The 16,600-nt window shown below is 38.7% G+C and overlaps 1 protein-coding gene across 3 annotated transcripts in view; it reads right to left on the bottom strand.

Annotated features, from left to right (window-relative positions):
• The window catches only part of Hacd2 (3-hydroxyacyl-CoA dehydratase 2), a 332,961-nt gene that overhangs the window by 245,588 nt on the left and 70,773 nt on the right, over positions 1-16,600 (bottom strand). For 2 of the 3 annotated variants that reach the window (XM_067152070.2, XM_067152071.2), the window contains exons 4-6: positions 10,481-10,591; positions 9,410-9,530; positions 3,965-4,069 (exon numbers count right to left, since the gene is read on the bottom strand). In XM_067152070.2, coding sequence (XP_067008171.2) covers positions 3,965-4,069; positions 9,410-9,530; positions 10,481-10,591 — 337 coding nt within the window. The remainder of the gene's footprint in view (positions 1-3,964; positions 4,070-9,409; positions 9,531-10,480; positions 10,592-16,600) is intronic. The other variant, XM_067152072.2, reaches the window with a different exon arrangement.

Below are 16,600 nucleotides of genomic sequence, written 5' to 3'. Positions count from 1 at the left end.
ATTGGCAAGGAGGGAGTTGGTAGTGAAAACTCCAATGATACTAGACTCCTCTCAAAATGTGCTGAGCATGGGTTGATAATCACCAACACCATCTTTCGCCAAAGGGATCGCTTCAAAACATCATGGCAGCATCCTAGGTCGAAACACTGGCACCTCATTGACTATGTGATTGTCCGCAAGCAAGATCTACGCGATGTTCTCATCACCAAAGCAATGACGGGAGCTGATGACTGTTGGACAGATCACCGACTTATTAGATCAGTGATGCATTTGTCACTGTCCACCCAGAGGAGGAAACAACGGAAGAGCTTCAGACATACTTTTGACACTGAGAAGTTTGGCAATGCAGAAATTACTTCAAAATACAGAGCGCTCCTTCGTCGGACTTTGCCGAAGGAATATCAACCTGATGTAACGCAACACTGGGAGAGTCTGAAGACCACTATTCAAGATGCTTGCAAAGAAACAGTAGGATATAAGACCAGAAAACATCAGGACTGGTTTGATGAAAATGATGAAGAAATTGAAGCATTGATCTCAGAGAAGAGAAAAGCCTTGCAAGCATGGCGAAGGGACATGAACTCCCACTCTAAGAAACAAGCCGTAAATATTGCCAAAGCAAATGTCCAAAGAAAAACCCGTGAGCTCAAGAATGCATGGTGGACAGCAAAGGCAAAAGAGTTAGAATATCTAGCAGATAAAGATTCACGACAGTTCTTCCAAGCGACAAAAGCAGTTTATGGTCCCACCACCTTTGGGAGGAATCCTCTTTGGTCCAGCGATAAGAGTATACTTTTAAAAGATCAGCACTCCATCATGAATAGTTGGAAAGAGCATTTTGAAGACCTCTTGAACCAGGATTCGATTATTGATGAACAGGTGAATGATATATTAAAACAAGATCCCATCAATGATGAACTTGGCTCCCCACCAACATTAGATGAAGTTAAGCATGCTGTCAATCAAGCGAAGCGTCACAAAGCCTCTGGTTCTGATGGTATACCAGTGGAAGCTCTCAAACAAGGTGGTGAGGAACTAGTAAGACACATACATGAACTGATTGTCAAAATTTGGAGCACAGAAGAAATGCCTCCTGATTTCAGAGACAGTCTGGTAGTTCCCATATTTAAGAAAGGGGATCGAACAAACTGCAGTAACTATCGGGGAATATCCTTACTGTCGTGCCTGGGAAAGCTTATTGCTCGAATCTTGGCAAATCGTATTGTACCCCTGGTGGAGAAAATACTTCCAGAAAGTCAGTGTGGCTTCAGGCCTTCTAGAGGAACCACAGATATGATATTCACAGCTCGTCAACTCCAGGAAAAATGTAGAGAACAAAATAGACCTCTTTATATTGCCTTTATTGATCTTACTAAGGCATTTGACTCTGTGAACCGAGAAGCTTTGTGGAAAATTTTAGCTCTATATGGCTTTCCGCAGAAATTTATTGACATCTTGAAATTGCTCTACACTGATATGATGGCAGCTGTCATTCGCAACGGCTCTATTGGAGAGCCATTCCATATCAATACCGGTGTTAAGCAAGGCTGTGTGATAGCCCCCACTTTGTTTTCCTTGTATATTACCACTGTCGTGGAACTTGTCAGAGATGATCTCCCTCCAGGAATTCATATAACTTACAGGATGGATGGTAAACTTTTTAATTTGAGCCGTTTAAAGGCAGGAACTCGGACATCATCTGCAGCATTAGTTGAGTTACAGTACGCTGATGATAATGCTGTCGTAGGTCCGACACAAGAAGAGCTTGTGAAAATCCTGAATGCTTTCTCTGCTGCGTACAACAAGATCGGACTCAAATTGAATACCAGCAAAACACAGATCCTATACCAACCAGCCCCTGGGGAAGGTCAAAGAGATATCAATGTCACAATTGATGGAGTGAGCCTTCAAGTTGTAAACACCTTCCCATACCTTGGCAGCACCCTCTCATCAAGCGCAAATATAGATTCAGAAATCCAACACAGAATTAACCGTGCAGGAGCATCCTTTGCTAAGTTAAGATCTCGAGTTTTTGACAACCACGATGTCAATGTCACAACAAAGATTCTTGTGTACAATTCTGTTGTAGTTCCAACCTTACTCTACGGATCTGAATCCTGGGCATGCTACAGTCGACACCATAAGAATCTGGAACAGTATCATCAACGTTGCTTGAGGAGAATACTGCAAATAACTTGGCAAGACAGGCGCACAAATATCAGCGTTCTTGAAGAGGCACACACCACAAGTATAGAATTGATGGTTTTAAGACGCCAGCTACGATGGACAGGCCATAGTTCGCATGCCCAATAATCGCATTCCCAAACAAGTGTTTTACTCTGAGCTATCAGTAGGTAAACGCTATGTAGGCGGTCAGAGGGAGCGATTTAAAGATGTAATCAAGGCTAACTTGAAGAGATGTAACATTGATGTTGATAACTGGGAGAGCTTAGCGCTTGACCGTTCATCCTGGAGATCACTAGTCCATTACGGCACACTGTCTTTTGAAGAAAACCGCCGACGTACAGCGAATGACAAGAGGCAACGTAGGAAAGAAAAAGAAGTGCTGAGAAGACATAGAAATAACATGACTGCTCCACCTAGGACTACCTGTCATCACTGTGGAAAATTGTGTAACTCCCGCACTGGACTATATAGTCACCTCCGAACACATAGATGAAGAGACATCCTACCTGGAAGACAAACCTACTCGATTACGAGTGTTTGCTATCATCATCATCATCATCATCATCATTGTGGACACAGGTATTTTTACATCTAAATCTATATATACAAGAGTTGTGACATTCACATTCAGAGAACTGTGGAAAACCATTAGGTAGTGTCTAAAATTTGAGTTATGTCAATTATTATCATCATCATCATCATCATTATTATTAACTACGTAAAATTTGTGCTGTAATATAATAAGCAAGTATAGTACTGAATCTGAAAGTTAGATGACGCATAGGAAAGCAGTTCACAGAATGAAGACCAGATGACAGCAGCAAGCATTGAATGTTGTTGCTGCTGTCTGATCAGTACACACTACACACATGCAATAGGATCGATGAATCTACTGAACCATGAATCGGCTCACTGTATCGATTCAGTAACATGAACGGAATAAAATGAATCTAATATCCCGTCACAAGACCACAGTACAAAATACAACTACTCTAAACATACCCCTACACCATACTACTGCTTACAATGTTCTTCCATCCAAGTTATAGAATTTCCTGCTTGCAAACATTACGGACATCACTTATCATTGCAAGTTTAAGGTGAGTTGCTATGAGCACTTGTTGAACGGATACCACTGACCAAACAGAAAACAACAATGATGATGATTCGCACAATTCTGACAGGAAAGTACTTTATAAGATGAGGTCTATTTAGAAAATCAATTAAAAAATCAAACCCTTACGTAAGCCAATACATCCTCACTTTCCCTCTTCATTAAACAGTTCAAACAATACCAACTATACCAACATCCAAGGGTACTATTATTTGTTATCATACGTATCAGACAAGGCTTACATCTGAAAACCTTCCAATTACCCAAGGAAATTTCAAGGTAATATGGAACCTAAAATGTAATCAGTATCACAATCAAATGTTCATACTGTTTCAGAAAAAGGAAATATCAAGATAAATAAACCCAAGAGTTATCTTCAACTTGGGATGGAAAATATTGAAATATTCTTCCAATAAAAAGCAAGTAATTTTGACCATTACTTTTGCTCTATAGTTCATGGCCAGATTTCTTGCAGACACATCCTAGTTCACAAAGTTCACACATCCTAGTTCGCAATAGCAGTGTGACCCAGTACATGGGCCTGAGAGTCAGGATATCAGTTAGTACAGAAAAGAATAGAGAAAATTCCGAGACATGCCCTCCCTTACTCTGACTGTTAAAATTCCAATAGGTTGTTACATACAAAATATACCAAATACTTACCAGGCCCATCGCGGGAGTATCTGACTGCTATCACTGTGAGAATATACATGAATCCTATGAACTGTGCCAGGTTGTAGAATACTAAGTACACCTTCCTCATGTCTTCTAAAGGAAAAAGTAAGAATTGCAAAGTTAAATTCTGGTAATCATTACCACATATTTTTGCAAAACAATTAGATAAACTGAATTTAAGACTTCCCCTCTGTTATAAAAATGGTAGGTATCACCATTGGTTAAAATCCAATAAACAAGTAATTAAACCCTCAAAACTATTATCTTTACCAAAACAACCAGAGATAAGAAGACACCAAAAACAAATTGTAAAAAATGATTGACAATAGTAAGAATATATTCACAGAGTAGACACAAATAAATCAGTTCCTGCTGCGAGTGTGGGGTGGAGGTGAGGCTGGAGGTGTGTGTTATGCAATAATATATACTAGCTGTAGTACCCGTTGTTGACAGGACAATCATATAGCATGTGCAAGATAACTACAAGAAATCGGATGCACTAACTTGAGAGTCACGCTGAGAAATCAGCATCAAACAAAACACACCGTGGGTTTCAGCCGGTGTCACCATAGCGTACTTGCTATGGCAGATCCTGAAAGTTCAGAGGTCCATATTCAAATCCTCCCACTGACAAGCCAGCCTTAAACCACGTGCAGATTTAGCAACGCCACCTCACAAAGCCCATTTTAATTCGCCCGCAAAGTCATCTTATCAGCTAACTTCCACAGCTCATAAAATGACAACGGTGCAATATATGAAATAATTTTTTACAAATTATTTATCAGTATGGCCAACACTCTAATGCTCATATTCCCAGTTCATGTTTCCGACCACCCTGGATATCAGCGAGAGAGAGAAAGAAGAGTGTGTCCGTGTGTGTGTGTGCGTGCGTGTGAGCGCGCGCGCGCGTGTCCAACCCTCATCCTGTTTCTCTATGGGGTTGGGTATGAAGCGAGATGAATCTTCATAGTAAGTTTTTATGATCAGATGCCTGACGTCAACCACATCAGAGTAGTTCACGAGATGAAATGGGATGTGATATATGATAGTAGAAAGGGAGAGGGTAAAATCTAATGCCAGCGCATAGCCTACTCTTGCAAGACAAAAGTTTCTATAGCCAAATTGGATCTGGTGCTGTTGGAAAACAAGTCAAAAACGAGAAGCTGGCAACACTGTCACATCCTACAGCGCATTGGAATGTAATAGAGAAATAAGCATCATCCCTCTTTATTGTACCCGCCAGCGCAGCTCAATGAGTAGACTGCTGGGTTATCAAACCCATATGCTGCATGGAGCAACGGCTCGAATCTATGTCAGGTTGTTTTTTTCTTTTGTGTGTGTGTGACGTCAGGTCCCTAGTTCCCATCGTGTAACTGCGTTTGTAAGCATGACATCCTGTTGTCACATGACAATAGTCGAACACATGACAGTGTGATCCATTCAACTGAATGCATGAGTCGACTAACCACGCAGTGCACAACCGTAACTGGTCCTGTAAAGTGCATGTAGGGCAGCTTCCTGATGGAGTACACAAACGGCAAATACGTCGATATGCTTTTAGTATTGGATGCATCCAATAGCCAGGCTTCTGCTGCTGCTCGTGAGTATGCAGCACAGTACCCTCAAAGGTGCCATCTCGTACTGGCTTTATTTGTGCCATGGCCATCTTTCTCGTTGCCTTAAGCAACGCCTGAGGGAAACTGGTAATCTTCGTCCACAAGTAGTGGACAGAGGTCATACAAGGACTACACGCACTCCACAAACAGAGGACGACATCTTCAAGCTGTTCACCAATCACCTCGGCGAAGTACCTGTTATATTGCATGGTAGTTCCAGGTATCTCGAACACTGGCTGTTGACGTGTTGCACGATGAAGAACTGGATCCATATCATTACATGTTAACTCAACACCAGCGGCCAAAAGAACACATTCAACAAGTACAGTTCTATGAATGGCTTTTCGCAACAAGTTGAAGATAACAAATATTTTATAAAGAATGTGATATGGAGTGACGAATGTAGCTTCACTCGGGAAGGTATTTTCAACCATCACAACAGCCATTATTGGTCTGACAACAACCCACATGTCACCCATGAATGTGGCTTTCAAGCAAGCTTTGGCATAAACCTGTGGGCTGGAATCGTGGGAGGAGTGCTTTTAGGCCCTTACCTATTGTCAGACAAGTTGAATGCACCCCGCTATCGTACATTTCTGATCAATACTTTGCCTGACGCTTTAGAAAACGTTCCACTTGGTGTTCGGTGACAGCTATGGTTTCAGTATGATGGTGCACTGCCACACTTTGGAATGACTGTGCGTAACTGGTTAAATGAAGCATTTCCGGGGAAATGGATTGGTCATGGAGGTCCAATATTCTGTCCTCCACGTTCCCCGGACCTTAATCCACTAGATTTTTATTTGTGGGGACCCTTACAGGAACATGTTTATAGTATTCCACCCATGGATGTACAAGAACTAATAGTTCGTGTGCATGCTGCATCGGCAATGGTGGATGCAGGTGTGTTGCATAGGGTCCGGCAAAGTATGCTCCAGTGAGTGGCGAAGTGTTTGCAAATGCAAAGTGGTCGCTTTGAACATCTGCTGTGAAGTGGATGTTGCTCATAAGTGTACGTACTGGCTCCGTGAAGATAAAACTGGATGTCACACGCACACTATGGAATTACTGTGCGTAGCATAATAGGCAAGCCAGTGTAGCCTACCTACTGTACTGTATTGTGTTTCCTTGTACCGCACTGGATAGAGATGATGTTACTGTATCCACTATTATGTTCTACGTACTGGCTTTATTTGTGCCATGGCCGAAACAAAGTGGTTGTTTACGTCTGTCAGAAGTTTATGTTATGTTTGAATTTTTAAATAAAGGTAACTGTAACAGTAAGACAGAACATAGTGTATTGCATAGTGGAGGTGTACATTGGATACAATTTGATACATTAACTGAAAAAAATCGGCGCGAACGCGTCTCGAACATCGGCGCGTCTGCACAACCGGTATTTATGGCATTACCTCGTCTCAATGAGCTAATGAGACAGCTCCGGCAGAGCGCCAAGTTCATGCGACCTGTGCCTGGCCACGCTGCACACCGTTACAGCGTAGCCAGAGCCTCGTTTCTTAACTCACATTTCTATAAAACCTATTGGTGGGACTAGGTTTTACAAGATAAACTTCTGTCATGAATTTTGACGAGGAACTGCATGCCGGCCTCAACGTGCAGCAGTTTTTGCTCACCCTGTATATCAAATGTTAATGGTTTTATGTCCCATGAACTACTTTTACAGTTTACGGAAATGCTGAAGTGCTGAAAATTTTGTCCCAAAGGAATTGCCTTACATGTCAATAAATCTGCCAACATAAGGCTGACATGTTTGAACATCTTCAAATACCACCTAACTGTGCTGGCCTGGTAACTTGGGCTCAGAAAACCAGTGGCCCAACATGTATGCCAATCATCCCAGCATTTGTTAACAGGAATAATTAAAAAATTTCCCAACAGGTCATCTTATTTGTTAAAAGTTCTGCAAAATGCCTGATGTCCTGTCTACAAACTGATAGGACTTACGATGGGTTCAATCTCTGATGTTATCCAATATTGTTCAGCCCAGTTCTATTTATAATACTATATTTAATAAGATCTGTCCTTAGATGGCATCTTCAAATCTGCCGTCAAAAAGAAACGTCACACACAGAATAGAAAGTAAACTCTATAATGCATTCTTAACAATACTTCCATATAAAGAGTGTTTTCATTTGGTACTTTACCATACAATCCATCACACAATTGCCATTCCCCACGTTAGAGGTGACTCCAAAGATCACGACTCCATGTTGGGATTGGTTGAATGAAACACAGAAGATATAAAATAACTTTTAGGGCAAGGACCCTATCATAATTGCCTATACATAAAATTAATGAATATAGGAAAGTAAACGCTACAACTGTGTCTAAATGCCATTGGATAAGCAGGACAGTTTGAAACTGAAAGGAGACTGATACAGTATAGTGCAGTTCAGCCTTTACAGTTTATAATGGGGACTGATGATAAAAGAGTGGTGGAGGTTTGAGTGATTTTTAAGTGGAAATACAACTAGGCAACCATACCCTTTAACATTAATCAGAAGAGAAAAAAACTGAAACAGTCTGATCCTTCAAAAAATGAGGGTATCCCCAAAAGAAGAGAAAAGACCACATAGACCATGAAAATTAAAGACTCATAGGCTTTGCAAACTGAAGAAACTGCTAGAGTCAGAGGCAAACAAGAATCCATTGAAGAACGTCAGATGGGAAGGATGAAATCAATGGAAGGTGGCGTGCACACATACGCGCTCTAGCCCACCCAAAGCTAAGAACCCCTTAGGGTTATCCCCTTTTACTCACCAAGGATTTATTCCACACCCCTAACCCGAAAGAGAGAGAAAGAGAGAAATATGTATGCACACCCACTATCAAGTAGAGAAAAGTATGATGCTGAAGAAAGGAGGAAAAGAGCAATAAAACATAAAGACAAAGACCCTGAAATGGTGGAAAACTTCTAGTATTCATGAAGTGAAATAAAGGATAATTCAAGAACAGATATGAAAATCAGCAAGAAGATACAACTTACGAGTGGTTTTCATCACAAAGTACGGAATTTATTAAGGTACAGAGATGTTCCAGTGAAAGCTATAGCAACAATGAATGATGCATATTACAAAGTTATAATAATGATACCATGGAGTCTTAGCTTTCTGGCTTTACAAGAATAAAATTTCCTCTCCTGCTCAAATTTATTAAGCAATTATCATTGGTGGTTGGTGGTGTAGATGGTAAACTCGTGTTCTCATCCCAATGGGTTACAATTCTTTTCAGGCACACTCCCAATGGAGGTGAGCTGCGTGAACAATTTGAACAACATACCAGCCCTCCTGTCATTCTTATATCTTTGGTAGTACCGGGAATCAAACCCAGCCTCCAAGGACAGAAGCTAATAGCGTTAACTGTAATGCAATGGAGACAGACAGTAGTAGAACAACATTTTGATATGATGTCATATATGTTGGTTGCCTATCCATTTAGACGTTCTGTTTTACTGTACCAAATAGCAAAGGAAGAGGAATTTGAATGGACAAGCTATAGCCAAATTTCAGTCATTTTTGTCTGGTTAACACTGACAGTGAAGTGTAACCAGAGATCATTTATATACAGTATCAACATCTACCTTCCAAACATCTGTCTACCTCTACCACGTCTGAACCTACGACTTTGGGGTCCAGTGTTTGACACTTTACCAGTGCTCCACAGAGGGAGCTAGAAAGCCAGTGAAAAACTGTGAATAGATGTAACAGGCAGGCTATAGTATAAAATATTTCAATGTGATGAAAAAGAAATTTTTAAAAATCAGGGTATTTTTAATTTTGCCATATTTATACCTAACCTTTTCTGTAACCCAACTCTTCCTTCTCCAATCTGTCATATAGCCCTGGATAATCACCCATAACATCACGAGGCTCTTCATCATCCAAATCATCTTCAGATTTCCAACGATCAAAATCAATCTAAAAAATATAATATTACCATCAAATCACAGGTTGACACATGAGAATGAGTAAAATTTAAACTATAGAATTAGCCAAGATAATTTTAGTAGCATTATAACTACAATGTTTGGATCCTGCATCATCTAACTAATTAATTAGTCTTATTATTCTGCTCTGTACTGTATTTTAAAATATAATATGCTATATGATTTTTCCAACACACACTCAATTTCCAAACTGAGCTAGTCATAAGTAATGACAGTCGAAGCTCTAGTGTCCTATCATCTCTTGTGGCATTTGTCTTTCATAATAATTAATTTTACATTAATTTCATAATACAAAATAGATCTTTCATAGCAATATTATACAGGATAGATTCATGAACACTAGTAAGTTAGCCCGCAATTACATACATGCAAAAAAATGAAGAAATTATTGCAAGTAATATACTACTTAGTTTATAATTTAAATCATCTGTGAAGATGGTAACTGCAGTAGGAAAAAGATTTTACTTCATCAAATAATCTTAACAGTTGATGGAGTGTTTAGAGTTTTGTCTTGCAAAAGTTCTTTAACATGTTGGAAGTCAAGTACATTGAATTCAGTCAGGATTATGATGTCAATGACTGACCAACTGTGCCACCACAGTTGGCTCTATAACTACTCTACTTTCTTCAATACAGATCCATATAACACAGGCTCAGAGATTGCCCTTACAATGTAACTGATATGGTCAAAGTTATACCTGGGTACAACACAATTCAAGAATTCAAACGGTAAAATCCAGAACGGATTATGCAGAAAAATTCACCCTGTATATCTTGCCTCCCATTTTAGGAGTAAATGATATCTGAACCTGATTTATAGGAATGAAAAGTCAGAATGTAGAACACTGAGACGCTTTTACAAGTGGTATAAATATTTCTGAAATACTCTGCATAAAGTACAATGTGAGCACTCTTCCATACCTTCAACCATACTGGTTTCTGCGGTGTGCCAGTTAAACGAGGCCACCATCCACTGTCCTTCTTCTTCAAGATGAAATCTACTTGTCTTTCTGAAACTTTAAATTGGCTTCCCTATAAAGAAGAGATAAATTACAAGGTACCATATATAATGAGTCCATTTTTAGGAGCACAAACCAGAAATATACCACTGTACAGACATATTATTAAGCAGTAAGTTTGAATAATATATTGAGCAGAAATTCTTTACGTAACTAGAAATATTGTTCATAGATAAGGAAATAATCTGCATGTCCAAAAATAAAAAGGAACTATTTAATTATGGCTGCTTACAATGTAACTTGTAAGAAAAAATTACAAAATAAAAAGGAAGTCACTTTGCCAGACAAACATCAGTTGAGAATCTCACTGTACTATCTATTTATAAAATCCTTTAAAGTAATTTATGTCTTAAATACAATTTGTTTGTGTTCTGACAGCCTAAAAATGTGGGACAGAGTAGTCATGGAAATTAAAGTATCTTATGTATATCCAATAAGGCAAAATCAAGCTCTTGGGTAGTGATCATTCTGGCAACACGAACTGGGAGGGTTGAGGTATAAGTATCAGGTGTATCTTAATTTAGAATCAAGTTTTACTTTTTAAAATTTGCTTTACATCGCACTGACACAGATAGTTCTTATGGCAACAATGAACAAAGTTTTTAGGAAAATCTGAAACCTAAAGCTATTTCTAACCATCTTAAAAAACTCATCTCAAAAGGACTAGAATATTACATAGTATTAGTAAAATAGGCACTTTGCATTCCTCTCTAGCCTCGGACTTTTCAAAGCAAGCTGGGAAGTACATCTGCAACAAATAAGCGCATGCAACGCTCTTCGCCGAGCCAGCAATAGCTACGTTTTAAAGATGCTCTGACATCCGCAACGACGCATTGTCTACAGTCCCTCAACATCACAGATATAAACAGATCCTCCAATAAAGGCAGTGACCTTCCAAATCCAAGAAAAATCCGCCAAGAACTAAGAAGTCGTGAAATGGCAACTTGGTGCTCTTCGCCTCAGAAGAGGATCGGTGTAGAGTTGTATAAAGAATACACTCTGGCCAATAATTGGATTAGGCATCACCAGGGACTTTCTTGTAGCAAATGGCGAGAGGCAATCAAGATGACATCAAATGTTTCCGCAGTACGAACTATCCCGGGCAGAACTCAGGACGGAAACCTCTGTCGCAGATGCGTCAGAGAGAAAGAAACACTGGCTCATGTTCTGGGTTCTTGTCCCTACGACGAAGTACTGAGCAACTCACGTCAGCACAAGATAAGATCACTGATTGCAGAAGAACTCCATAGCAAAAACTTCCGTGTATATGAAGAAGTCCACGGTTTGTCTACGACAGGGGAGTACAAGACGAATTGACATACTTGCCTTTAAAGATAATGACAAGAAAGGCTTCATTATCGATCCGACCATCCGATTCGAGCACCATGGTGGCCAGTCTACTGAAGTTCATCTTGAAAGGCAGAACATTTATGCACCCACCATTCCATTCTACAAAAATAAATACCAGCTGAATGAAATAGAGATTAACAGCCTAATGATTGGTGCTCGTGGCACAATACCTGCCTTGTTCGTAGAATTCTGGAAGAAGTTTGACCTGCCTATGAACAGCATTGAAAGAATAGTTACCACCACCATACGTGGATCTGTACACATCCTAAAATCTCACCTGTTCAGACCTCCATAACCTAAAAAATCAATATCATCACTATATTTCTATGTGATAAAAACATTCTGTATCCTGATAAGCTTTACTTTGTCCATTGTGGCAACCCGTAATTACGGGAAGTCGTTGATTTGTTCAATAAATATATATATATATATATATACTAATGTAGAATATACATAAGTAAATCTATTAACTCACTGAAGAACCCCTTTTTAGAGCAGAATTCTAGCACATCAGTGCATATTAAAACTGATAACAATTATCATCATTATTGTAGTCATCATCACTACTACACTCTAAACATGTTTCTCGTTCCCATCATACAGTACTGCCCATATTTTTCCTCTCTTTAGACTGGGTCACCTTGTTTTGAGAGACTACAATAATAATACCAATTTACCAACAATAAAAAAATATATATATAACATAAAATATAATTTTTAAACAGTACATACACAAAATTGTTTACATGAAGCAAAGTACCACACAATAATACATTATGCGCTCTCATAAAATACTAAGGATAAAGAGATACAGTATATTCAATATTCAAACCAAATTAAACAAGAATGGGCTCTGACTACTTCATCACTCACTGTTCCATGAAACTTCACACTCATCTATTCCAGAGATAATTCTAGTCCCAATTCTTGTTACCACCAAATCCATCTATATTTTTTATTCAATAATGCAGCAAACAGAAACTACTGGTATGTCATGTAGTAAGGTTTTCCTAACGACAGTCCACACTCCCCCTATCCTGCTTTTTATACCTGTTAAGAAAGACTTATAATCCCCAGTCTCTTCCTAATTATCACTCCGTACCCAGACTTCAGTAACTCCTACATATAGAATTCTAGCACATCAGTGCATATTAAAACTGATAACAATTATCCTCATTATTGTAGTCATCATCACTACTACACTCTAAACATGTTTCTCGTTCCCATCATACAGTACTGCCCATATTTTTCCTCTCTTTAGACTGGGTCACCTTGCTCACTAAGCCAATTCTATGTGCTTTCTTCTGCAAACCCAGATGATATCCCAAAAAATTACAAATTCAAAATTGTTTTAAAGGAATCCCTGGTCTGTGGTGGTGATCATGTTTGTGATTATTAAAGACGAAGTATCCCTGGGTTGTCAAACGGATGTGAAACTCCCATAGATTCAAAGCTTGCTAAAGACAATGTTAAGCATACACATAGTCTCTGTGATAAACTTTTCACTCTAACAACTTTACGATCACTGTTGAACAGGTAGTCCAAACCACCTGAGCACAAGGAAGTCCATAACACAGAATATGTCTGAATTGCACGCTACTATTCTACGACATTCAGACGCACCGCTATTCACTTTGTTTTGAGGGGTCACCTGACAGTTTAATGCATGGCTACGCCTACAGAATTCTGAATTTTACAGCCACTTTCTAGGTCACTCAGTCATTGCCTGTGGTTACAAACTAGGATGTTACTACACGAATCCACAACATGAATCAATCATGGATACAATGTCCTAAAAGATTAAGACTGAGGGAACACACGGAAGGAGTTACATAGTGTCGTAGGTACGACATCATAATTGGTGTAAAACCTTCAATTATTATGTGTAATATATTTTAATTTTAGTTTATATAAGGCTAAATTATCTTTTATTAAATGTTAAATAAGATTAATGTATGATTTCCCTGTAAATATGTAGTATAGAATTGTATAACCTCAAATACGTATTGTGTATTGTTTAACCTCAAAATCTATAGAGTCGAAAGCGGTAGAAAATTCCATAATGTTCGTATGTTAGACTTATTGTACTATAATTTGGTATATATGAAGGGTTCTGGAAACTTACTGTAAGGTTTTATTATCCAGATACATGTAGAGACATTACAAATGTTGTAGATATTTCCATGTACATTTTAAAATATTTTTAGAATAAGAGGTTCAGCAACCAGATCACGGACACATAGCTTATACTCTGGTTGCTGAACCTCTTATTCTAAGGAACACGACACCCCCGTAATATTTTCGGCACAACAATGCACTTCAAAGATCTCATAAACTGTTGGACATAATAGTGGCATTTAACACAGATAACTTGACATCTGAATATCAGTGATTCTTAATTAACTCTAAGAACTGTATCTGATTCCAGCCTCAGTTAATATAATATTTGAAAATAACCCCTTAACCCCAAAACTGTACCATATGTATATATCTTAACATTAAGTAATTTTAGAATAATGGTATCATGTTTATTTAATGGTATTCTTGTTTAATTTTAATTTTAGTAGTATTAAGTATTAAGTATTAAGTAGGTTCTCTAGCAGCTGAAGATGACCTATGTACGGGTCGAAACCGGTACTGTTTTTATGTAAAAAATATTGACACTATGTAAAATAAAGTATTGATTAAGTGGAGAACTCATCCTTCATACTTGTACTTGAACTATCAATACGGACCATGAAACTAATAGATTATAGTAGTTTATTGGTAAGTGTGACGTGATTCTTGTCTTTCCAAATCATTAAATCCGGTGCGTAGGGTGGAGACGTCCATCTCAGGATATGATAGGTCACGATATTTGGAGCTACTGAACCACTCTTCAGGATCCACGTTAAACAAAGACTTACTATAAATATATCCTAAGATCATCTGAGAAGTCGGAGAATTTTAATACGCCGTTATTGGACGCAGTAATGGCGCAACCTATGGTATTATTAATAGTAATACCTGTCGAATGGTGTACTGCAAAGAAAATTTGAAACGAAAGAGGAGAACATGTCTTCATAATAAATGTGTAAATAACGTGACCGATAGCAGTTGTTAACTTGTTAGAAATAAAGGCTGAAGCTAATAATTGCTTAATTTTAATACTAGGTACTGAAATTAAGTAAGAATGTGATACACCTCGAGATACAACAGAGTACATAACTAATTTCGGAGGTTCCCACATAAATTTATTGTGAAAAGGTTATTGTTACCCAACTGGGGCTTAAAAGATGTTTCATGATACATACCCATACGGTTACGCTAGGTTAGGTGCTGCTGTTCGAATAGGAAACTATTGCCACAGAAGCCTCTGGAGTGATATTATTACAATTTAAAGAATTAAACTGACAACTAAAATGTAAGCCGCAGTATGGAAATCATCTGCAAAAATGCAAGTTTAGAACAAACTGATTGCTGTTTCATACCATTTTTATGAATGCACGGTCTTTTTTTCGACTTTTATGAAAAATCTGATATAATGACAATCTGCTATGGTGAGTAAATTTTTTTTGCAGTTGTGAATTCTTGCTATAGTAGCCACCAGAACAAAACAGTAGTGAATTTGATGTGTTTAGGAGTATCTCAGTTACCTGTTGCAGGTCTCAGACAACAATGTCAACATTTAACCAAGAAAAATGCTAGTACAGCCGGGAAAAAACCGTTCCCCTCAGCAAAAAGGTGTGGGGGTGGCATTTATTTATGTTCCCCCTGCATTAAGACTTTGTTCCAGACACGAAATTGGGAAGTGTGGAAGAGAAATGGTCCAAGTTTAAAAGGGGATTTGTAAGTTGTGCCGAGAACATCCCCATTGAGGCAGAACATCCCCAAGAGTGAAAGAGAATGAGATGTCACAGTGGAATGAGAAGGTGAAGAAAGCAGTGGCAGAAATTATGAAAGCATAACAAGAATAAAACAGAGACAAAAAAAAGCAGAACGAAATATCAGGAAAATAATACAAAGTGGAAATGTAAAAAAGTAGTGGTTAAAGAAAAGTTGGGAGGGACTCAAGTGAGAGATAGAAGAGAATGTTAATGGGGGTAAAAGGATGCTGTATGGACTTACAAGAAGTGGGAAGAAAGAGTATACAGTGTAACTGTACAAGAACTGAATCCTTAATTTTTTTTAAAAAATAATTTTGTTTGTAGATTGGTATTTACGAGGACGGTTTGAAAAGTTCTCGGAATCACCACTAGGTGTCAGTGCTAGAGCAACGAGGTTCCCCCGCAATAATCACACATCCTTTGTGAGTGAACACGTGGTGCGTCAGTCCTCTAGCTGCAGGAGTGTGATAGTGATGACTCTTTGTTGTTGTTCCCGCATAGTGATTTGTGACAATGGAATAAACTGAGATTCGAGCAGTGATTAAATACTTTGTAAAGAAAGGTATGAAAGCAAAGGAAATTCATGCGGACTTTCAGAACAAACTGGGGGACTCTGCTCCTTCATTTTCAACCGTTGCCAAGTGGACCAGCAAGTTTAAATTTGGTCGGGAGAGCTTGGATGATGATCCGCGTAGTGGAGGCCAAAAAGTGTTACGACCCCAGAATTTATCGCAAAAGTGCATAAAATGGTCATGAAAGTGTGGGAGATTGCTGAAGCTGTAGGGATGTCTTCTGCATGGGTATAT

Source organism: Anabrus simplex, chromosome 1 (genome assembly GCF_040414725.1).
Source record: "Anabrus simplex isolate iqAnaSimp1 chromosome 1, ASM4041472v1, whole genome shotgun sequence".
NCBI classification, from domain to species: domain Eukaryota; kingdom Metazoa; phylum Arthropoda; class Insecta; order Orthoptera; family Tettigoniidae; genus Anabrus; species Anabrus simplex.
This window is presented reverse-complemented; position numbering and strand designations above follow the sequence as displayed.